The sequence below is a fragment of the Ursus arctos genome, unplaced genomic scaffold (genome assembly GCF_023065955.2).
Source record: "Ursus arctos isolate Adak ecotype North America unplaced genomic scaffold, UrsArc2.0 scaffold_9, whole genome shotgun sequence".
Lineage (NCBI taxonomy): Eukaryota > Metazoa > Chordata > Mammalia > Carnivora > Ursidae > Ursus > Ursus arctos.
The window spans coordinates 32,993,295-33,017,472 of NW_026623111.1; the positions used below are offsets into that span (position 1 = coordinate 32,993,295).

At 42.1% G+C, this 24,178-nt stretch overlaps 1 protein-coding gene across 28 annotated transcripts in view; it reads left to right on the forward strand.

The window, feature by feature from the left end:
* Window positions 1-24,178, forward strand: part of LIMCH1 (LIM and calponin homology domains 1) — a 320,176-nt gene that overhangs the window by 114,784 nt on the left and 181,214 nt on the right. For all 28 annotated transcript variants that reach the window (XM_026508806.4, XM_048212070.2, XM_048212069.2 and 25 more), the window contains one exon: window positions 10,881-10,951. In XM_026508806.4, the coding sequence (XP_026364591.3) occupies window positions 10,881-10,951 (71 nt within the window). The remainder of the gene's footprint in view (window positions 1-10,880; window positions 10,952-24,178) is intronic.

The following is a 24,178-nucleotide window of genomic DNA, read 5'->3' on the forward strand; positions in this document are numbered from 1 at the left end:
CCAGTATGTATTCAGATTTTCCCAGTTGTGCCCAGAAGTCTTCTATAAAGTTTCATTTAAACTGGGGTTTCTGTAAAGAACAAACAATTCAATTGATTGTCTCTTAAGTCTCTCATTTTACAAATAGAAACCCTCCACTTTTCTTCATGACATTGGCTTTTTGAAGGCCAATTTTCTTATAAAATGTGTCCTATTCTGGATTTGCACAATTGTTTCCTCATGGTCTCACTTAACCCAGACACTGTGTATAGGAGGTTAGCACATGGACTTCCCTGTGTGATTTTGTCCCCAGCACCTACAAACCCAGATCGATCTGTCAAGTGGCTCATGTGCGTCAACCATACTCTCTCCTGAGCGCTGTTTCTGAACAAAAATGGCACCCGCCTGATTTAGACACTGAAGTTGTGCATTTTTTTTTTCTCCATAGATATAAAGCTTGGGGGAAAAAGCAAGAGAACTTCCAAGCAGTATTAAATATCCTTCTAGATGGCTTCCACTTAGGGTTTGTAACCTCTCACAACCTCATCAAACAGGCTCCTGCAACTGTCTTTTGAGGACACAGGAGCGGGCTTGGAGAAATGAAGCCATTTGTCCAGTGTCCCTTAACTCCTGAGTGTCAGACCTGAAATCTGGACCCAGATTTGCCTCATTCAGAGCTTCTATACTTCAATGTGCTGAGGACCGGATGACAGTTCCATAGGCTGGTTTGCCAAAATTAACCTGAACTGAAATATTTATTTAAGGAACAAAATATGATACCCAGGTAAAAATAACACCATGGCTGAAGCATATCTCTGCTCCTTGAAATGGAGACAACACACGTAACCCAGAAGCATTCCACTAGCCCACTTTCTTTCTGGACTCTTCTTTCTCTCTGCTCTCAAATCTGTCACTAACACTTTATGTTGTGTGAAAGCTCACTTCGAGTGTTGTCTGTCTTTGCAGCTTCTGTTCTGTCTCTTCAAAAGACCAGAACATCTTGAAGATGTGTGAACACAGTTACTGCTAACCCCATTCCCATGTTCCCGGACTGACCCATTTTCTGTGTCTATAGCATACAATGGCTAGATCAGAGGATTTAATGCTCCCAGGGTGCTTTTGAGCATTGCCTGGATTCTTAATTAGTTTTTTTTTTTTTTTACTGCAGTCTATCAATCTGTGGCTATAAACAGCCGCCTTCTGGTTTTCTGATGACATGATGAAAATATAAACGGATTCTGCAGATTGCATTTTATTATCCTCGCTATTAAGCACTTAGATCTAGTGCTAGGAGGACCATGGTCTGGTCATGTTGATTAAATCATTTCAGGCCTGGACTTCTGTGCTGTTTCTTTGCCAACCCAAACTGAATGGAGAGAAGCAGCTCTTGTTATTAAAGAGAGTATAGCAGTGTGAGTGCCCCAGGAGGAAGTGCCCCAGGAGGGCAATGTGGTGGGGCAGGGAAGCCCTGATTCTAGTCACATCCTTGCTGATAGCGAGCTAGCTGCATGACCTAGAGAGAGTTGCTTAATGTGCAGGACATTATTTTTCTCATCTGTGACATGAAGGGGTTGTGTATAGGACCTGGACTCATTTTTTGGTGTCGTGAGAAGGGACACGGGATGGATCCATAGCAACGTTCCTGGATGCTGCGTGGGAGGTGGCTTGGGGAGGGGCCGCAGCGGGAGCAGGGAGCCCGGCAGTGGCTGCTGCCGTCATCTTGCAGAGGCAGCGGAGGCTCGGGCTAGTGTGGTGGTGCAGAGACAGGGGGGAAAGAGCAGGGCTAGAGTATATTTGAAGGGAGAAACATTGCTCTTCTCATTGCTCTTGGATCAGGGGATCCATGTCACGAATTTTGTTTTGATCTTGGTAAGTGTGAAACATGCATTAGGTAACTGAGTGGAGATGTCAAGGAAGAAGCTGGATATTTGGTTCTGGACTTCAGGAGAGAAGGGTCAGTGCCACATATGAAAATGTTTGAGTTAGCACATGCAAGATGGTTAGAGATATTTAAAGGTGGGCTATTTAAACTCGTAAAAATGCCTGAATTATTGTATGTGACATATTTAAAGGCACAGGACTCCCGGGGGGGGGGGGGAGTTTGTGGCTGGAGAGAGACCAAAGGCAACGTGAGGAAAGGAGAAAAGAACCGGGTTGCACAGGTAGGAAATGAGGGAGGTAGACATATGTAAGGCAATGGTGAGGAGCTATTTACTGAATGAGGCAGAAGGAAAAGCAGAAGTGTCTGGTCGTGGGGGGGCCTACAAGATGCAAGTGGTCCAAATTGCGGGGGGGGGGAGTGCTTGACTCTCGTGCTGCTGAGACCTTGGTGCCCATCAGCTGAGAAGGTGTCTCAGTGGATCATAGTGTGTGGTGATATTAGAATTTAAGGGGGAGAACCAGTAAAGCATGGCATCATCCAAGATCAGGGAGGAAAGACCTGTATATATTATTGAAAAGAGGGAAATCAATAATGGGATCTAATTCTAGTACTGTTGCCAGTGTCGATGATGAGATTTATTGAACTCTGGCTATGGCTCAGGCCCTGTGGGAAGGGTCTGACATACACTAATTCATTGACTCTTCATGCAAAACTTTGGAGTAGGTACCAGTATCATTTTGTAAGTAGGGAGGTGGGGGGTTGATTAGAAGTTCATTAATCTACTTGTGATTTAGCTGGTGCTTGTGGAGCTCAGAGTCAGACACGTATCAACTCAACCCTATAAGAATTTTCAGTAAATTAAAAATGGACAGCTTGGCTTCCCCTGAGCTATGATGATAAGGGCACTGGGTTACTAGATACTCATACAGGGAGTTTGGACAGTGGAAAGAAGGAGAAAAACAGGATAGTTGAAGGGGCTGTATTGAATTAGGGTTCTTTTTTTTTTTTTTTAAGATTTTATTTATTTATTCAACAGAGATAGAGACAGCCAGCGAGAGAGGGAACACAAGCAGGGGGAGTGGGAGAGGAAGAAGCAGGCTCATAGCGGAAGAGCCTGATGTGGGGCTCGATCCCAGAACGCCGGGATCACGCCCTGAGCCGAAGGCAGACGCTTAACCGCTGTGCCACCCAGGCGCCCCTGAATTAGGGTTCTTAAAAAAAAAGGGAACGCTTGCTACTGGCAGGGAGATGAAGGCTGCTGTGGGCCAAGGGATAAGGTAAGCACCCAGGGGTGGGAAGGGATGGCATCCAGAGCCTTGACAGAGGAAAGAGAAAGTGTATTTCTTCCTTTTGAGGACAGGATGAAAAGATAGGGGTAGAAACCATATATAGAGGAATGTGTGTGGGGCTGGGGGCAGTGGTCCTAAAGGACGGGCCAGACAGTTTCCATCACACTATGATTCAAAATCGAGGTCATTGTATATCAAATGGGGATGGTAGCATCCTCAAGGAAGTAATTGAGAGCAACAAGCAAAATGTGATTTTGGGACTGTCTCTTTAGGAATGAGGAATTAGTGAGGAATGGGGAGAATGATTGCCAAAGAACCCCTTCCTCACCCCCATCTTCTGGGGTGTCTTTTTTGGTTTCAGGATCAAGGTCAGCCCATAGCTCTGACACACAGAGCCTTTACTTCTGGGCCATGCCCACCCTGGGACCTCATGTCCTCCCACCCCCTCTCCCTCCCCACCTGCCTCCCTGCTGTGCTCAGCCCTTAGAACTTTCAGTCTTTGCTCAAAGAAACCTTTGTACAGGTCTTTGTGTCTGCCTGGAGTGCCCTACTTCATCTCCTTCCTTTGGGGAATCCCTCTTACCCTTCAGGACCAACTCAAATGTCAGCTCCTCAAAGGTTTTCCTTGACTGTCTGGGCAGAGAGAGTTCATTCCTTTGCTCAGATGCTGCACAGAGTTGTGCTTAGGAACTCTGCAGTCACACTACCTGGGGTTCAATCTCGGCTCTACTATTCGTTAGCTTTGTGTCCTTAGGCACCTTACTGAACCTGTCTGTGTCTAGGTTTCCTTGACCTTACAATGGAACTAATAATAATAATAATAGGATCCACCTTACTAGGTTTTTATGAGGATGAAATAAAACAATATTTGGCAAGCATTTGGAACAGAGAGGACATATGGTCGTTGGTATATGAATGTGAACTGTTACCATTCAACTATTCCTTCAGTCGTGCCATTTGTGTTCATTGCTCTTGTAGGTCTGTGTCCATATTTCTGTCTCCCTACTGTACTGTTTGATCTTTTCCCGTGGTTTGTGGATTCTTACTGGGTAGGGTACAGATTTTATTATTTTAGTCTCACCACACACACCTATTACATTGCCTGGCACAAAATGGGTATTCAGTAAATGATTGATTGGTTGATTGCTAATTCTAGTTCAGATGAGTATGATTTATGATTGTTTATGAAGAGTTTCCATAGAAACTTGATTTGATTTTTCTAGCAACCACACAAAGGAGACAGAAATAGCAATGGATTTATTTCTCAGTAAATGTGAAAAATAAGAGCAATTCTGTTCTGCTTTATTTTTACAGTTTAAGTGTAAAAATATGCAGAAATGTCCTTTTATTAAATAAGTCAAATATGATCAGAAGAGAAGGGAGTATAATGAGCCACAAATAATCTTCTTCAGTGACTTTTAAAGAGGTATTATTTTTCATTTACTATTTATAGGAGGAAATCACAACCTTCTGAAAGCATACCTTTTTTTTTTATTGCTTCAACAAATATTTATTATCTATGTGAACCAAGTACTTTTCTAGGCACAGAGTATACAACAGTGAAGAAAACAAGTAAAATTTCCCACTCTCACCTTACTGGGTGGAGTTGGGCAATAAACAACAATGTAATATGAAGTATACCTGTTTTTGTACAATTTAGAGAATATATCCATGTCTTTCAAAAGTTAAGTCAAAATATATTAAATTCTGTATTTTTTTTTCAGTTGCCTAAATCAAGGGACCATCATTTTGTCAGGCAATAGAATCTCCTCTTAAGACCATTATAGTAGGATTTCCAACATTTATTAAAATCCTCTTCAGACCTGCAGTTTGGTGGTGGACTGCAGTTTGTCCCCCAGATTGCTTAAAAAAAAAAAAGCAACAACTGAAGATTAATGAAAATATTTCTTTTTCTTTTTTTTTTTTTTAAGATTTTATTTATTTATTCGACAGAGATAGAGACAGCCAGCGAGAGAGGGAACACAAGCAGGGGGAGTGGGAGAGGAAGAAGCAGGCTCATAGCGGAGGAGCCTGACGTGGGGCTCGATCCCAGAACACCGGGATCACGCCCTGAACCGAAGGCAGACGCTTAACCGCTGTGCCACCCAGGCGCCCCTAATGAAAATATTTCTGAAATACAGTTTGTATAAATGATAATGAATAGGCTGGGAGACTGATTCTTGGCAGTCTTTGACTATTCATGGCAATTACTTAATAACAGTGGTAACAAAGTAATTAGCAAAATGTAGCATTTTGATATATAATGTGTTACATTATAAACATATCATAAAAATGTTACCATAAAGTTGTGTGGTGTTTTTTTTTTATTAGACTGGTTTTTTTAAGTCCTCCATATTTCAGTTATTTGAATGGTTTAGAGCAGTGCCATTGACATGAACAGACTCAAAAACATAATTACCTTTTAGTTCAATGAGAAGGAAATCAAATACAGATCAGCTTACTTAATAATCACTTGCATTAAGTAGTATGACGACACATTGTGATGTCATCTTGCTTCTGCTTTTGGTTTAATTGCTAAAGTAGGTGAAAGTGTTCCTTTCCTTTAAAACTATCAGTGGTCTGGTAAGTTATACGTTCTTGAGTATTTTAATCTGACACTTACAGCATGTCCCTCCACTGTTGTAAATAACCAATATTTTGGATAGTAATGAAAGTGAATTAATCCTGAACCATAAAGTAAGGAAAGAAATATGATATTGGGCTTTCTTGAAAGGCACACAGGGCATAGTTGGTGACATAGCTGCCACTGTAAATGCTCCTGAGGGTCTCTTTGAATGGGGAAATGTGCACAAATTCTTTATGTCCACTCTTGAAATCATGGTGGTGTCCAATGGCTTGGTTCATGTGTTCTTATTAGTTTTTTGTTTGCTGCTTGCTTGCTTGCTTCTTTTTCTGGTGAAGGCCTTTAAGGAATGGTAGGAACTTTGGCTTTTACTATGAGTGAGATGGGAAGGTATTGAGGGATTTTAAGTGGAGTAGTGGCATGATCTAACTTTATGAGATTACCCTAGCTGCTCTGTTGAGAATAGAGGGAAGGGAGGCAAGGGTGGAGCAGTGAGGCCAGTTAAGAGAGTTATCAGATGATTGTGGCTTGGAGTAGGTGGTAGAGTGGAGTCAGTGAGAAGTGGTTGGATTCTGGCTAAGTTCTGAAGGGAAAATCAACAGAATTTGTTGGTGGGTTTGATTGGGTGTGAAAGATATGGGTCAAGCATGACAAAGCTGAATAGCTAGAAAGATGGAGCTATAAGGATTAATTGATCATATAGGTGAGGATCAGTGGGGTGTGGAGAGCAGGATTTGGGGGAAACGATAAAGTGCTCTTGACATTTCAGGCTGCTCTTCCATTGCTAGCCCTGGGATGCTCCCGAACCTGGGCTCTCTCCCCACCCATTCCACTCCCAGGTCTCCACCTCAGGCTCTCTTTAAGAGTTTTACTAGATCTTCCCATCCTGTTCAGTGTCCTTGGAGAGACATCAGGAGTTCATGGCTTGGCCAGCACCTTGTCTGAAGGTTACTGAGAGTCCTTAGTTGGGATCCAGGTGGGAAGGTTACCAAAGACTTTGGGTACTTATTGTTCACTTCCCCTGCTCATGGACTGTTGGTAATTGTGGTTGATTCTTGGCAGCCATATTGTTTTTTTAATAGCAATGGCTTATGCTGTCATGAAGGGAACAGTAATTAACAGACTTTAGAGTTAAAATATACAATGTGTGACATTGTAAACACATCATAAAGATGTTGTCGAGACAGGACATCCAGAGCCCTGATTCCAGCGGAAGGTCCTCCTTTTCTGATTCTGAACTTTTGGCTTGCTTTCTATTGCTAGGTCAGGGCTTTGTAAAATTTACTTTGCATATGCATCACATGGGGATCTTTTTGGATGCTGGTTCTGATTAAGTAGATCTTATCGAGGGTAGGAGGACTGATAGCCTGTATTTCTAACATTAATTCCAGGTGCAGATGCTGCTGCTGCTAGTCTAAGGTGCTAACTCTTCAGTGGCATGGTCCTTGTTGAATTTCTGGAGTCTGTTCAACTTTTGACCCTCTTAACCAAGATCTAGACACCTCTATACTAAATAACTTGGGCTCGAAGGAAAGGATGGCATTAGGGTCAGTAGAGAGCAGTGAGAAGGCTAGGCTGGGACCTAATAGACACAGGAGCAGGGAAGGAAGCAGAGGAAGAACAGAGGGAGAAATGAGCACCTTCCTCCATTTGCCTGGTGTCTGTTCCCATCTCCAGAATTGGCAGTCTAGGAAATTGAATTTAATCGTACTACACCTTGGAGGATGTCAATTAGCAGGCTGCCTTGGGACTGTTAAATCTACTAGAAATTTTTTACTGGCTATGCGTCACGTACAATATAGTTTTAAGTAGTACATGAGTATTTTAAGTGGTCCGTGGACCACCAATATTTTCTTATAATCTTAATAGCCCTGTTACCTTTTGTTTATGGTATGAGTTTAGTTATCTGCTTTCCTCTGCAGTCTGTGAGCCTTCTGCATGCACTGATCATGTCTCATTTGTGTTTCTGTCTCTAGGTCTGCCCATCATCATGGCTCAATAAATAGAGAGGGGCCTGGGTTATCTTGGCCAGAGATTCTGTAATAGATGTAGGTAAACTCTCTTGGTGCTAGCACATAATAATATTGACAAAAATATAAAGACCTGGGAAAAAATGTTTTCAGAATCTTCTAATCACTTCTTGGTGAATAAAGGTTAGTTTTATGGATAATATTAGTGGTGCTTTGAGAATATAAATTAGGACTAATATATAAGGAAAGAAAATGCTAAATTGCTTAAAGTCTTCATTTAAAATCTTAGCTTTTTAAAGGAGATATTTCCTAATCCTTTATTTTAGGAGAAAAGCCAGATATTTGCAAACTGTAAATACAAACTACCTTTTATCCATGTTCTCACCTTCCCTTGAGTAAGAATGAGAAGATATTAACAAAGGACTATTTTTCTTTTTTCCCTTTTTCTTCCTTTCTCTTCCTTCCTTCCTTCCTTCCTTCCTTCCTTCCTTCCTTCCTTCCTTCCTTCCTTCCTTCCTTTCAGAAAAGTTTTAGGAAAATAGGGAAGATTTAAAGAAGAAAATAAAAATCACACCTGCTTCCCACCATGAGGAGATTATGTGTTGTCATATTTTCTGTGTGTGTGTGTGTGTATATATGTATGTCTGTTTTGTAATATTTTTGTCTGGTTTTGGAATCAGGGTAATACTGGCCTGATAGAATGAATTGGGAAGTATGCTTTCCTCTTCAGTTGTCGGGAATAGTTTGTGTAGAATTACATTATTTCTTCCTTATATATTTGTTGTAATTTACCAGATAAACCTTCTGGGACTGACATTTTCTTTTGGGAAAGTTACCTATTTCTTTGTTGAATGAACTTGGGTTGTTTGTGTCAAGAAATTTATCCAGTTCATCTAAGTTGGTAAATATATTGAGATGAATTTATTTATAATATTCCCTGTTATCCTTTTAAATGCCTATAAAATCTGTAATGATGTCATCCCTGTCATTCCTGATGTTGGCAATCTGTGTCTTTCTTTTTTGGCTAAAAACCAAAGGTTGTCTGTTTTATTAGCTAAAGATTTATAAACCTGGCTAAATGTTTCCCAGTTTTATTGGTCTCAAGTAAATAGCTTTTTTTTTTTTTTTTAAGATTTTATTTATTTATTCGACAGAGATAGAGACAGCCAGCGAGAGAGGGAACACAAGCAGGGGGAGTGGGAGAGGAAGAAGCAGGCTCATAGCAGAGGAGCCTGATGTGGGGCTCGATCCCATAACGCCGGGATCACGCCCTGAGCCGAAGGCAGACGCTAAACTGCTGTGCCACCCAGGCACCCCAAGTAAATAGCTTTTGATTTCATTGATTTTCCCTTATTGCTTTTTGGTTTTCTATTTGATTTGATTTCAACTGATACAGTTTCCCCCCTTTTTTCTACTTAATTTGGGCTTAATTTGCTTAAGGTAGAAGCAAAATTCATTTATTTGAGATCTCCTTTTCTGATATAGATGTTTTGTGCTATACATTTCCCCAAAATACTGCATTAGTGTCTTTCTATACATTGTTACATTGCCATATTCTTTCACTACAAAATATATTCTAATTTCTTTTTATTTCTTCTTTGATCAGGGGGTTGTTTAACATTGTGTTACTTAGTTTAAAATTATTTGGAGATTTTTTCCAGAGACATTTTATTTGTTAATTTCTAATTTAATTCCATTGTGGTCAGATGATACAGTTTTTTGTGAACTGAATTCTTTTAAGTTTGTGGAGACTTGTTTACTGACCCAGAAGTTGGTCTATCTCAATACATGTTCGTTGTGAACTTAAGAAGAAAGATATGTATTCTGCTATTGTAGGGTGAAGTATTGTTAAAATGTCAGTTAAGTCAATTTGGTTGACAGTGTTGTTCAAGGTTTTTATATCCTTACTGATTTTTTTGTTTGCTTGTTCTATAAGTTATGGGAGAGAGATAATGTATTTCTGACTCTAGTTGTGAATTTGTCTATTTCCCCTTGCAGATCTATTTGTTTTGGCTTATGTTTTGAAGTTTTTATTATATGTAAAAATGTTTAGGATTTTTTGGTCTTCCTGATTAGCTAAACTGTTTGTCATTATGAAATGACTTTCTTTGTCCTTGGTATTATTCTTTGTTCTAAAAGTTTCTTTGTTTGATATTAATATCCAGCTTTTAAAAATTAGCATTAGCATGTTATTATCTTATTCCTTTCTTCTATTTTTAACCTACTTCTGTCTTTATATTTAAAGTGCATTTCTCCTAGGCAGCATATTGTTTGGTTTTGTTCCCCCCCCCCCCCATATGACAATCTCTGTCTTTTAATTGGGGATGTTTAGGCCATTTATATTTAATGCACTTATAGACATGGTAAGGTTTAAGTCTACGGTATTGATATTTACTTTTTATTTATTTCATCTGTTCTGTATTCTCTTTTCCTCTTTTTCTTTTTGCCTTTTTTTAATTAAGAGTATTTTTTATGATTCCATTTTATCTCCTTTCTAAGCTTGTTAACTATAATGTTTTTGTTTTGCTACTTTAGAGGTTGCTTTAGAGTTTATAGTATGCTTATCTATCTGGCATACTGTAGATACTCAATATTGAATGAACCAATGAGTGCCCTGATGCCTAGGTCAAAGGGCTGCTGAGAGCCAGAGGCATCAAGAATGGTCATCAGTCCTGTGCTGTTAGTCATTCTTTTCCAGATTTTATTTCTCTCTTTCACACCAAGTTATTATGGATATTGACTCTAATATTCCTGTCTTGATGTTTGTCTCTTGAGGTTAGGTGTCTGTACCTCCCCCCAACACCCCATAATGTTTTAACAAATAGATACTTTGTCTGTAGGTGGTGCTTTCTGTAGGCTTTTTTGAAAGTGTGTGGGTTGAGGCTGTGACCTTGACCTATCACGGCCAAGCCCGAAAGTAACATCGTTATCAGGAAGGACAGACATTTTTTGAGGTTTTGGGTAGGAAAAAGCTTCAAAATAATGGTCTAAATTTAAGATTAGCTGATCTCAGCAAAGCTACACATGGAAAGGAAATTCAGACCTAACAGATTTTCCTTATTCTTGGAATGCTACCAGTTATATGAAGTCTCTTAAATATTAAAAAAAAAAAAATCATCGAGCTTCCTGATTAAAAAAGAAAAATTTATGCTCTCTCTCTCTCTTTTTTTTTCCAGCAAGTGACCGGCAGAAGTTTTGGTGATAAGGATTTTCGGACAGGGTTAGAAAATGGAATCCTTCTCTGCGAGTAAGTATAGCCTATTACTCAGTTGGTTTTAGTCAAGAAAAACCATTAATGCCATTCAGTTCATCTGTAAAAATTTGTATTTTGTTTTGAATTTATTCACAGTTTGATTCTGAAATTTTATTTTATTATTATTTTTTATAATAATATTTTTTATTATATTATGTTAGTCACCATACAGTACATCCCTGGTTTTTGATGTAAAGTTCAGTGATTCATTTGTTGCGTATAACACCCAGTGCACCATGCAATACGTGCCCTCCTTACTACCCATCACCAGCCTATCCCATTCCCCCACCTCCTCCCCTCTGAAGCCCTCAGTTTGTTTCTCAGAGTCCATAGTCTCTCATGCTTCATTCCCCCTTCTGATTACCCCCCCTTCTTTATCCCTTGATTCTGAAATTTTAAAAAATCACTGGGCTAGGCAGTACACCTAAGTAGGTGAGGGAGTTTTAGTGTACAGTAGGGAGTGGTGGGGACTGTGGCAATTTCTAATTAGATAAAGAAGGAGTATCTGGTAGCTGCTACTCAGCTCCAACCAACATTTATAATGTAGGAATCTGGGCCCAGGTAATGGGAAGGATGTGGACCCAAGTGTAGTAAAAGTAGCAGCTTTTCTCCCTCTTTTCTCCCACAAACTGCCAAGTGAAAGCAGTGCATCTACTTACTTAAAACATCTTACAACGTGACAGGTGTTGCTCCTCACTGGGCTTGCTCTCCTGATGTATTTTGAATATATTCAATTTATGCTATTGGCAAATTTCAACCATGAACAATAACTGCAATGTTTAGTTTTTATGTTTTAAACCCAGAGTTTGTCATAAAGTACTGCTGTGATGATGGATTCAAGAGCTTTCTGTGAAGTGGTTCTAGACACAAAATAAGTGAGAGCCTTAACACTTATAGGTGGCTGAACATATACTTTAAGATCTCAAATTCTTGAATTTTAATAGGTTCTGTAATTTGGATACTGCTTTTTGTTCTATTGAGGTGAAATGTACCCACAGGAAATGCACAGCTTCAAACACACATCTCAAATCTCCGATGAGATTTGAGAGCTGTGTACATGCATGTAGCCTACACCCTGATCAAGGTAGAGGACAGCGAGTTCCCTCCTGTCCCTTCCCAGTCCATCTCCACCACCTCTAGAAAAGCACTGTTCTCATTTCTGTCACCATTACATTTATTTGCCTTATATCTTGAACTTTATGTAAGTGAAATCACATGGAATGAATGCACTCTTATTTTGGTGACTTCCAGAATATTTTTGGGACCCACTGAGGTAGTTGAAAGACTTCGGGTTTTGGAACCTGAGGACTAGAACCTCAAGTCTTACTGTACCCCTTCCATCATTTAACCTCCTGAAGTCTCAATTTTTTCTCTCCAAAATAGTTATAAAAAAGTGATAACTTTTGCCTATTTCATAAACTTCTTGTGAATTTCAACAGGATAATGTGGGTGGGCTGCTTTAAAAAATAACATTTGCCATACAAGTGTTGATTATTATGCAGCACCTTTCACCACAGTTCACGCCAGCGGGTTTTTCCTGCTCCCACTGTCCTTTTCTACTTCAAAGGGAAATTTACGTGCCCTGACTGCCGTTTCCATGCATTCCGTCCTGTAGAGCCTCTCTCTCTTCTCATACTTTACTTCCTTCACTGCCTCTTTTCCCTTTATTAAATCTAAATCAGAGCTCATCTCTTGGATAAACCATAATTAGTTCCGCATCTCAGCAGAGACAAACACAGGCAGACTCCAAGCACTTCCCTTGTGTTCTAACACCTGCTTCTCCAATAATTCTGGGCTCAGCCTTCTGATGTTAACAGACTAGCCACAGTCTGATCTAATTTATGTGCATTGTGCTCTCTTAACTCTGTTGAAGGGGGTCTTTGGTACCAATGTTTGGTCACCTAACATTTGCTCCAAAGATTCTTGTAGGTGTCCACCTCTCCACTATATTCCCATGAATCAATCTGTCAGGGAGTCATATTGTCTGCCAGACTCTGGGTTGAGCAGGTTCATCTGAAGGTGAGGCTCTGGGTCTAGAGAGTTTTGCATGCATAGAACTTTCCTGAGGTGCCTGGGTGGCTCAGTCAGTTAAGCGTCGGTCTTCAACGCAGGTCATGATCCCAGGGTCCTGGGATGGAGCCCCACAGGGAGTCTGCTTCTCCCTCTGCCCCTCCCCCCTGCTTGTGTGCTCTCTCTCTCTCTCAAATAAATTTAAAAAATACTAAGAAAAAAAAAAAAAGAACTTGCTTCTTACCTAGTTGAAGAGGTCGAGTTAGAGGGTGGATTCTGTCATGTGAGCAATGGCACTCTCTGTTGGCCTTTTACAAACACGTTAATGAATGTTAGGGTTGTTTAGGGGTGGAGGGGTGGGGCTTGGGTGGAGGCCATGGTTAGGAAATATTATGGTTAGACAAGAGGGAGGCACAGATTATAGCCAGAGTCCTCTTTAAATAAATAAAGGGTTTGGACTGCCGACAGTCAAGAGTGAGGCTGAAGGAACTGGCCAACACGGAGGCTTGGACAAGTGGCCCTGAATGGGTACATCGGCCAGAGCTCAAGATAAGGGAGTTATTGTCTAAGTCTTCTACCCGAGGATTAGACTCACTGGTGTAGTCGAAAGAGTCTGAGGACAGGGTCAAGTCCTGGCTTCCCCGTGGCGCTCCAGCTGGCTGCCCTGGCAAAGAGTTCGAGAAGGTGGAATGAACCTCATCGGTGGGCTGAGGCAAAGAGAGCCATCGCCTGAGTCTCAGCCAGAGCCTTTGAGGGAAAGCTGGGTCAGGAGCTGGAGAAACCAGATAAAAATACATTTCTAAGTCCAGAAGCCACGGAGCAATGAGAAGCAAAACATGGCCCCGGAGCTGAATGCACTGAAGGTTGGGAGCAATGGAGGAAGAAGATTCTCTGCTCCTCTTTGGCCAGGGGAAGGGGCGTGGCGAGGTTTTCTCTCAGCTGAAGCATACCGGGCTGCTGCAGCCTGAGATTAGCAGGTGTGTTCCTGGGACTTGTATCCAGACACCAGTCTGGCAAGGAGGGGACTTGCACTGTTCCAGGGGTGGGGTTGGTCGATGGCATGACCCCAACAGGCAGGAAACTCAGTTTGGAGGTTCCCGGACAGTGGATCCATACAGGTTGCAGACACCTGTCTTTGGAGAGTAGATGAGAATGTGTAAGGCTGTGCCACTCTCTAGAACCAGAGGGAATTTTGTGGATGCTGGTGATTTAGGGGTTCTAACTCAAAACTCCACCCATGTAGCAACATTTAACAATGTAAGAACTCCCTATAATTTCAAATTTCGAAAACTAGCAATTCAGCTCTTCTGAGACTGAGGCTTTCATAACATACAGCCCTCTTTTTAAAAATTGTTAGGGCTTTTCAACTTTGTATGATTCCGAACAGAAGCCCAGTTGGTGTCTTGTAATGGTGTTATAACCCCAGCTGAAAAATACACGAACAGCCTCAGTGAATGATTCCTTTTGTTCAACAAACTCTCATCTTTTTGTCTGAGTTAGATCGGCTCTAAAGGGTGGTTGCAACTGGAGAGACATCATGCTCTTTCCTCACTAAACATTTCCTGGGTTGTTTATGAGTCTGAAAAAAATTCATAGTTCTCGTCAAACAGAGGGCATCCTTCTGGGCCTGGGGTCTGATTTTTTCTTGCCAAACTTTTGTGTGGCCTGTAAGGACTATCGTCATACCCATTTTACAGAGGAGTTAAGTGGGTCACAGAGGAATTAAGTGGGGCACAGAGGATTGTCCGAGGTTATACAGATAAGAAAGATTTACATTCAGAACCCTGATTTCTTGGCTTTTGCTCTTAACAACTGTCCTGTGCCTATAATTGAGATTTTAATGGGAGAGAAAAGCAAGAGGTTTGGGGTTGGTGATGTTGGCATGGAATTGGTGCCAGTAAACTTTGAGTGTGGGGAGGAGGGCAGTATGGAGGGTAGACACTGGGTCTCAACTGGACAGAACATGAGGAAGGATGGCATGGGTTTGGTGGTCTTGGGATGTGAGCATCAAGGGCCTGATGGTCCTTTTTTTTTTTTTTTTAAAGATTATTTATTTTAGAGAGAGCATATGAGCAGGGGGAGGGGCAAAGGGAGAGGAGAGAGATCATCTCTAGCAGACTCCCCACTGAGCGTGGAGCCTGACATGGGCCATGATCCCGGGACCCTGAGATCATGACCTGAACTGAAATCAAAGTTGGACACTTAACTGACTGAGCCACCCAGGCGCCCCTGGTGGTCCTTCTTAAGATAAGAAGGCAAGTCCAGTAAGAGTGAAAGCATGAGAGAGCTGAGGGAGTAAGGAGGCTGTAGTCCGGGGAGAAGGTAGGGGTTTCAGTTTTCTTCCATAGAGCCCTCGGAGGAGGTGAGACAAAGGAGAGGGCTGGACGCGTACTAAAGACTACAGAGACACAGGAGGAAAGACCGGCACCTACAGGCCGCACATAAGGTGGAAACCGAGTAGCATCAGAGTCACCGTGGGAGCTCTTCTACTCTGCCTGGGAAGTGCGGTACCCGTGGCTTTGCACGGGCTCCCCCGGGTGCAGTAACACGTGCGCGTGAACGTATGACTTAGAGCAGAAGCAAGTACAGACGAGACCGCACGTGCCAAGGAGAATTACAGTAGATGTGTTTTTGCTGTCATCATTTCTCTCTTCCTCGGTTATTTGGCCAAGTGTGTACACTTGAAGTTCGGAGGTCAGACGCTCGAATGATGTGAGTCCTCTGCAGAGCAGTAAATAAAGTGTCTGGGGTCAAAATGTGACCAGGCTGCAAACGTGTGACAAGTGTCATGCCGTTAGAAATGTTAACCAAACACTGTGTGATGTCCTGGAGGACTCCGGGGTTTAAAAGGAAGGCTGCAACAACCACTCTGTAAGGCAGACCCTCCCGGGACAGAGTCACCGACGATTGTCATCTCCTTCCCAGCACGCAGAGCAGACTGTTTTGAAATAGTTCCAGAAAGGAAAGTTTCTGACTTGTTCTGACTCTGACTTTATTATTTAGATAGAATTCCACAGAATTCTACCAGGTGTTGGCAACAGACTTGGCCTGTTTTTGTCCTGGCTTTCTTTCTCGCTAAGAATGGTTTTTACGTTTTAAAAGGGTTGGAAATGACACGAAACAAGAGTTTGTATATGGCTCCAAGAGCCTAGAATGTTTACTGTCTGGTCCTTTACAGAAAAAGTTTGCCAGCCCATAAGGATTGCGGGATAAATTGTGGATGTAATTATTTACCCTCATAAAGTTAAGTAATTGAGTTTGGGCAGTGCAAAAATCCTATGTAGGAAAATAAAATAACTTTTTAGAAAAGGTTTTCTCAGGACTTTTTATGAGTGCCCCCTCCACCCAACGTTTTATTTTGAAAAATTTCAAACTTAGAGAAAAGTGACAAGAATAATAATATAAGGATTCTGCATATACCTTACCTGCAACTAGAAGCAAATGGTTCAGGAAAAAAGGGGCCTGTGCGGAAGAGGTAAAGTAAGAATGTCGACCCTTGACCAACATGGTTTGAACTGTGCAGGTCCACTTATATGTGGACCTTTTCCATAAATACAGTCCAGTACTGCAAATGTATTTTCTCTTCCTTCTGATTTTCTTAATATTTTCTTTTCCCTAGCTGACTTTATTGTAAGAATATGGTATATAATACATGTAGCATAGAAAATATATGTTAATTGACTGTTGATGTTATGGGTAAGGCTTCTGGGCAGCAGTAGGCTAATAGTCGGTAAGTTTGGAGGAGTCAAAAGTTCTAGGCGGATTTGCAATTGTGCAGGGGGTCGGCGCCTCTCCCCCGTGTTGTTCAAGGGGCAACTGGGACGACATCTCGTTATATGGGGTGTGCCCTGCTGTCTTCTCCATGGTTTGATTTCTCATCCTCCTCCACCCTATCTTTACTTTCTTTTTCGTGACCATCCAATGATAGACATTTAAGAAAAGCCAGTTCCAATGCTTTTATGAGTGAGCACAGTGAAAAGGGAGCAGATTGGGGGAACGCTTAGGTTGAATCCTATGAAATTCTGTGAGTAGACGGAAAATGGTCAGAAAATGTGGTTTCATATGGTTCAACCTAGTTAACAGCTCACATTGTCAGTATGTGTCCATGGGTCCTCTTGCCACTTACCTGACCTCCTGGAGCCCCAGTTTCCTTAGCTATAACAACCAATATAATTATACCTGATTAAGAGGGTTGATCTGAGGATTCAGTGAATTGATAATATGGGTAAATGTCTTTGTGCAGTGCTTGGAACATAGCAGGCCCTTAACTGTTAACTGTTGTCCCTTCGTCTATGAAATGGGGAAGTCACTTCCTCATCAGGTCCCTGAGAGGTTCCAGGAAGAGACTACCGCAGAGCGCTCAGCAGCGTCTGGTGCTGGCTTGGCACCCGGGCCTCTAGCTGTTCTCATTATTATTGTTGGAAACAGGCCCAAAGTCAATTATGAATATGACATAGTCAATGCAACTCTGTGTCACTGTGCACCCATCAGCTCTTTCTCTCGGGCTGCCAACAGGCCATGGGATGAACGCACTGGGATTTTACTTTCCAGCTTGTCCTGCCTAGCCTGTGATCAAAAACTGGGCAAGAAAGCTTGGGACCTTTACAGACCTGATCATCTGTGAATAACGAGCTTTGGCTGGCAGAGCCTGAGGCCTAGAGTGATTGTTTTGAAAACAGTGACCTTGACCTCTGTGGTGATGTCATTTCCTCCCACTCTCTCCAGTCTGTTGTGGTTTCTTTCTCTGGGAAGCTGTTCCAGAGCCCTCCGGGCAGAGGGTAGGTTCCTGTCTGGCTTCTAAGTACCTGTACCGCCCCCTCGCTAGCACGTATCCCAGTCTACTTCCTGTACCAGAGTAAAAGCTTCCTGAAGGTCCCTTCTGTTTATCTTTGTATTTACCTCCCTGGACACTGGTCTGACACATAACACCTCAGTTACAGGCACTTGCTGAATATGTTGGGTCCAGGAGTGAGATTGCTCCCTAGGCTACTTCATCATCAGTGACCTTCACTTTCTCCCATCTTAGCTGTCATAGTCAGTATTATCCTCTGGCTCTATCCCCTCTCCTCTTTTTCCCTCCCCTGCTCTCCTCCTCTCCCCTCCCCTGTTCTCCTTTTTCTCTCCTTGTTCCTCTTTCCTCCTCTGCCTCCCCTCCCCTCACTTCCATACACACACACACACTTTTACATAAAGAACAGACCCATCCTTGAAGACTAAAGATGAAAGCATAGAAGTACCTACTTTCTTTAAGTAAAAGATTCTCTGCTTCATCTCCATCTTCTTTGGAATGAATAGAGGTTGAACTGGTGGGTTTTGTTCTGCGAACATATTTGCTTGGAATGTAAAGTCTGAGTATGTCAGTTTGCAAATGAGTGGCCGATAGAGAATGTCTTAGTGGATTTTTGTCTCAGTTCTTACGTTGGTGAAATAATTTTCTGAAGATAAGAAATCTGTTGGCAAACACTTGTTTATATCATTGCTGATGAATGAGCTGCTTATTCTAAGAAGGTAGGCTTGTCCTGGATTCTTGTCCTGATTTCAGCATGAGACGTGGTGTGCCACAGATATGTGCTAGCCTTCTAGGACAGGTTGAGTTGATGGTGTGGCTTTGCATTGAGGCATTTTGTCACATGGAGGATTTGCTAGATAATGACTACATTCTGCACAACCTCAGAGTAGGAACTGAGGGCCATAAAAAGGGAATGGAAGGCTTGATCCCTGATTTCGGGAGTTTTATAATGCATTTGGGGCTTGAACACATGCACAAAACAGTGTGTGAGCAGCAGTATAAACTAGTGTGTGAGTAAAGGCAAGTGACCGAGATTTAATTGCCAAGATTTAATAAGAAGTGAAACAAAAGGAGATTGTAATAGTTTGGGAGACAGCTACTGGGGAGATGTTACATCAACTGAATTTTACTTAAGATGAGGATAGACTGTGGGAAAGAGAAGGGCATCCTGCATGGAGACAAGAGCAGAAGACAAGGTTTGAAGTCAGGAAGGAGTATGCCGTATTTGGCATACATAGAAGAGATCTGCTCTGACAGTGGGAAGGGCTTCTCTTCCTCCATTCAACTAACCTTTTTAAGAACCCACTTTCAAGTATGGCAAGTTACTAGAAAGCCTAGTACACTGTGCAAAACAGTCATGTAACAGGAGCTCCCTGCTCAGATCTGGAATCTAAATCCTGACTCCATACGGTATATAAATCTCAGGTTCTCTTGTGGAAGAGGCATTAAAGTAGAGACCTGAATGAAGAGTAGAGATTAGCCAGGAAAGAGGGAAGGGAGATGGAAGTAGGGAGGAAGCCATGTTCTAGACGGAAAGAGTAACATGTCTGAGTTCCCTAAAATAGAAGCTCTGTGCATTTGAGGAATTACAAGGAGACTCATTTGGCCAAAATGTAGAAAACTGTGGGGGTGGGGGTGGGGGTGGGGGATGATAGTGCGAAATGAGCATAGATGGAGAGGAGGAGGAGGTGGGGGCAAGAATGCTCAGGGCCTTGGAAGCCATGGAAAGATTTTTGGGTTCAACCTTCAGACCAATGGAAATAAGAAGAATTCTGAAGAAATCTTAGGGCAGGGTAGAGTAGAAGACATAGAGAAATGTAAGAAAAGACTACAAAATAACTTCAGTGTTTCAGCTGTTGATAGCCAGCAGAGTCAGGCCCCTGGTGCACACCGAGGAGTAACCTCTACTTGTTGGGAGAGGTCATCATTTCAGTTTGGGCCGGGTGAGTTTGGGAAATAGATAGCCCATCCAGGGGACAGTTCTGTAGACTGTTGGGGACAAGGGCCTGGAGCTTAGAGATGAGGCAGTGGATTTAGCTTTTTCAGATATGATTTGCCAGCCATTGCTAGACATCCAGGCTAAGCTGTGATCTGTGACAATTTCTTTGAGGAAAAGATCACATCAAGAAGGAAGAGCAGAGCAAGGTCTCAGTTTGAGGAAGCCTCCCCGCTGGGTCAGGGCTAAGAGAAAGAGAAGCTCACAAAGGGGTATCAGAGAGATGAGAGGAAACCCAGGCAAGTGCAGTGCCTTGGAAACCAAGCGCGCTAAGAGGACCGAAGAAGCTGGTGGTCCCCTGTATGACATGGCCCCAGCAGAGGTCAGCTCGCATGAGGCTTCCGAAAAGGCCTGCCTCACCGGTCACAGGAGGCACTGGAGACCTTTTGTCAATGAATCTCCGAGAATTGCCAGACCACCGATTATGATTCCACCAAATGTTTTAAGTCTGGCTCATTCTTTTGCGTCTTTTCAACAGGCTCTTGGTAGAGACATTATCTAATGACAACTACACATGCAGTATTTTCCTCAACTATGAAAAAAGAAAAGAGATTAGTCTAGCCCAATGGCTTCTTTGTAGAGGGGCCATATAGTTTGTCATTCAGTCGAGATGGTTTTGAGAGTGAAAGGGGACTCTTAACCAGCTGAGACACTAGGACGACAAATGAAATCTGAGACTGTCCTCGGCAAAAGGGGATGTGTGGTCGCCCTGGTTGTTGGCAACCTCAGACTGATGCCTTCTAATCACCATTGCTTTGCTCAGTATCTGCAAACCCATCCCTTACTTAATCTTCACAGTGACCCTGGTAGGTGAACAAGGGGTCAGCTCTTCCCGCCTCCCTTTGTAAGGATGAGATAGAGACCCAGGGTGGTGGAGTGCAGTGTGTCTTCGAACTCTTTTGTCTGGAGCTCTTTCTCTAACCCAGATGCTCACTCTCAAATCTCAGCAAATGTAGGTCCTTTTGCCCTTACTGATTTTGGCCTTAGCAGGCTGGTAAGAATTTGATAGGCCTTCTGTGTAGGGTTCTCCTTGTCTTTCAGCCATATCACAGTTGGCTTCACAGACTTGGCCCGTCTCCCGCTCTTTGGCACCAAGGCTCATTAAGCTTTTAAGTTCAAGTAAGGACATTTCAACCCACTCTTTTTAAAGTTCTCCAGTGAAAAGCTGCTTTTTTTCTTTGAACATTGGCCTGACTTAGGTGGGGACTTAGGCAAGAACTGAGTATCCCAACAGGCTTCTGTCAGGAAAGATGAAAACACATAAGGAAATAGAAGGAGAATTTGTAGGACTAACGATGAGCAGTATGGACTCCCAGTGTTGTCTTTTTTTCTTCTTGAATTCTCATCAAGTAAACAGCTCTTGGTTCCTACTCAAAAGGGAGACTCAGAACAGTGTGCATGGGGGGTGTTACTATCCCCATTCAAACTGTGTTTTGGCATCAATTACAGGAGTCTCCTTGGTGGGTGAGGGGGACTTGTGTGCATTTGGAACATTCTCAAGCATAACCATCATTGCAAATATTTTGTCGATTCAAAATTATATAATCCTGGTCACAACTTTTTTTTTTTTAAGATTTTATTTATTTGAGAGAAAGAGCATGAGCGGGGGAGGGGCAGAGGGAGAGGGAGAAGGAGACTCCTTGCTGAACAGGGAGCCCCACTTGGGGCTTGATCTCAGGACCCTGGGATCATGACGTGAGCTGAAGGCACATGCTTAACCATCTGAGCCACCCAGCCACCCCTACTTCTTTTTTCTTTTTTCTTTTTTTTTTTTAAAAGATTTTATTTATTTATTTGACAGAGATAGAGACAGCCAGCGAGAGAGGGAACACAAGCAGGGGGAGTGGGAGAGGAAGAAGCAGGCCCATAGCGGAGGAGCCTGATGCGGGGCTCGATCCCACAACGATGGGATCACGCCCTGAGCCTAAGGCAGACGCTTAACCGCTGTGCCACCCAGGCGCCCCAACCTACTTCTTTTTTCTTAATACATAGTTTTATGTGACCTAGACTCAGGTCTTTGTTTTGATGCTAAGACTCTTAGACTTTGTTTTGATGCTTCCAAAAAATGTGTTTGAAACTTAATTTAGCATAATTCTCTTTCAGGAACCAGTCCCCTCAAAATATAATGATTTCTTTCACCCTATCCATCTGTGCCTTAAAAAAATATTAAACTTCTCTCACTTAAATCACAGGTTTAATCTCCTTACTCCTGAACAAATTTATTACACATTTATTGGAATGATCAGTTGACTAAAAAACATATGACAAGAGGTTCAAATATGGGCTGCTTGTGTAGTAGAGGAGAAACTGGCCTATCTCATTGCCTGCCTGTGGGGTTCCATGCTGGATTAGACTTTGCTTGTCTTTGAGAGGATTTAGTAGCTCCCTAATTGTATTTCCTTAATAATCCATTTTTTTGATTGTCTCTGCTGGGCTGTCAGGCTGGGTGGGCTGACTTCCCACAATGAAGTGTGCAAAATTCCTGCCTCAGGCGTGCCATTCTAAATGTTTCCTTTGGTAACCCACAGAAGAGGACCTTTTAAATAACCCACCAAGGACCCAGTTCAGAAATGATTTATTTTTAAAGTTAACTATGCAGAAAGAGACTTCCCTCTTGTATTAAGGAGAAGAAAGAGTGAATGACAAGACAGAATGGCTGAGTGATTAGGTCTAGTGCCTGCCTTTCCTTACCCCACTATAGACTTTGTCACGAGGCTAACATTCTCAAACACGGCTTCATCATGTCTGTTGCCCTTCCCACAAAACAGGACATGATTCAAGTTCCTTTGCCTGGAACCCAGGGTCCCTCAGTGTCTGGGTGCAGTGTTTCTATTTGACTTTACCGTCCTTTGCACTGGCCACAGACAATAATTATCGTATTAACGATTTTCTTTGTGCTTCCCTGACTCCGTGCCTTTGCTGCATGTCATTCCAGCCACCTGGGGTGCTCACTTCCTGCCCATTTCCATCTCCCTGAATCCTAAACCCATATATTGGGAACCGTTACCTCCACTGAAATATGCCTCTCATGATAGCCCAAGTTAAGTGTTCCCCTACTCCTCTTAGCACCCACCGTGGTGACAACACTACATCCTGGGTTGGAGATGACAACCTTGATTTCAGGTGCTCTCTCTCTTGTTTCTGGTTTGAAAAGTATTTGACTGTGTCTAGAGCAAGTAATTTGTCTTACACAGGGCATTACTCATGAGATTGTACGTTTTAAGATTCTGTTTATGAGTTATTGGTGTAGTGACAGTGACTCACCCATCTTTCTATGCCTAATGATGCTTGCATGTGACAGGAATGTCATATAGCATTTTGGAGGAAGCATGGGAAGAAAGAAGAGCGGTCCAAAATTCACGTTGGTAATGGTTTCTCTGTGTATAATATCAAAAGTACAAATGACAAAAGAAAAAATAAATAAATTGGACTGTGTCAAAGTTAAAAGCTTTTGTCCTACAAATCATACGATCTCCCAGCCCATGGAATGGGGGAAAATATGGTGCTATTTGCAAATCATATGTCTGAGAAGAGACTTGTATCTAGCATATATAAAGAACTCAATAATAAAAGAATAAACAATCTAATTAAAAATGGGCAAAGATATCTGAATAGATATTTCTCTAAAAGAGATATAAAAATGGCCAGTGAGCACATGGAAAGATGTTCAACATCATTAATCTTTAGAGAAACACAAATCAAACTATGAGATACCACCGCACACCCACTGGAATGGCAAGGTAAAGAAGGAAGGCGATAAATGTGGTACGGATGTGGACGAACTGGAACCTTCATATATTGCTGGTGGGAATGAAATGGGGCAGCCACTTTGGTAAACAATTTGGTAGTTCCCCAAAAGGTTACACATTGAGTTATCATATGACCCAGCAATTGTACTTCTGGGTACATATCCAAGAAAAATGAAAATATATAGCCAAACAAAAACTTGTACACAAATGTTTGTGACATTATTCATAATAGCCAAATGTTGGGAACAACCCAAATGCCCATCAGTTGACGAACGGATAGGTAAAATATGGTATATTCATATAATGCGATATTATTCGGCCATATAAAGGCATTAATCACCAATGCATGTTACAACATGGATGAGCTAAACCCATTATGCTAAGTGAAAGAAACCAGTCATGAAAGACCACATTTTATATGATCCTGTTTATTGGAAATGCCCAGAATAGGCAAATCTATGGAGACAGAAAGTACATTAGTGGTTGTCTAGGGCTGGGGGTTGTGTGGGGATGGGATGGGAGTTAAAGCTAATAGGTACGGGGTTTCTTTCAGGGGGATGGAAAGTTAAAATTAGTTTGCAGAGATGGTTGCATGATTCTGTGAATGTACAAAAAAAATTGGATTCTATACTTTCAATGGGTGAGTTATATCTCAAGCTATTAAAACACACACACAC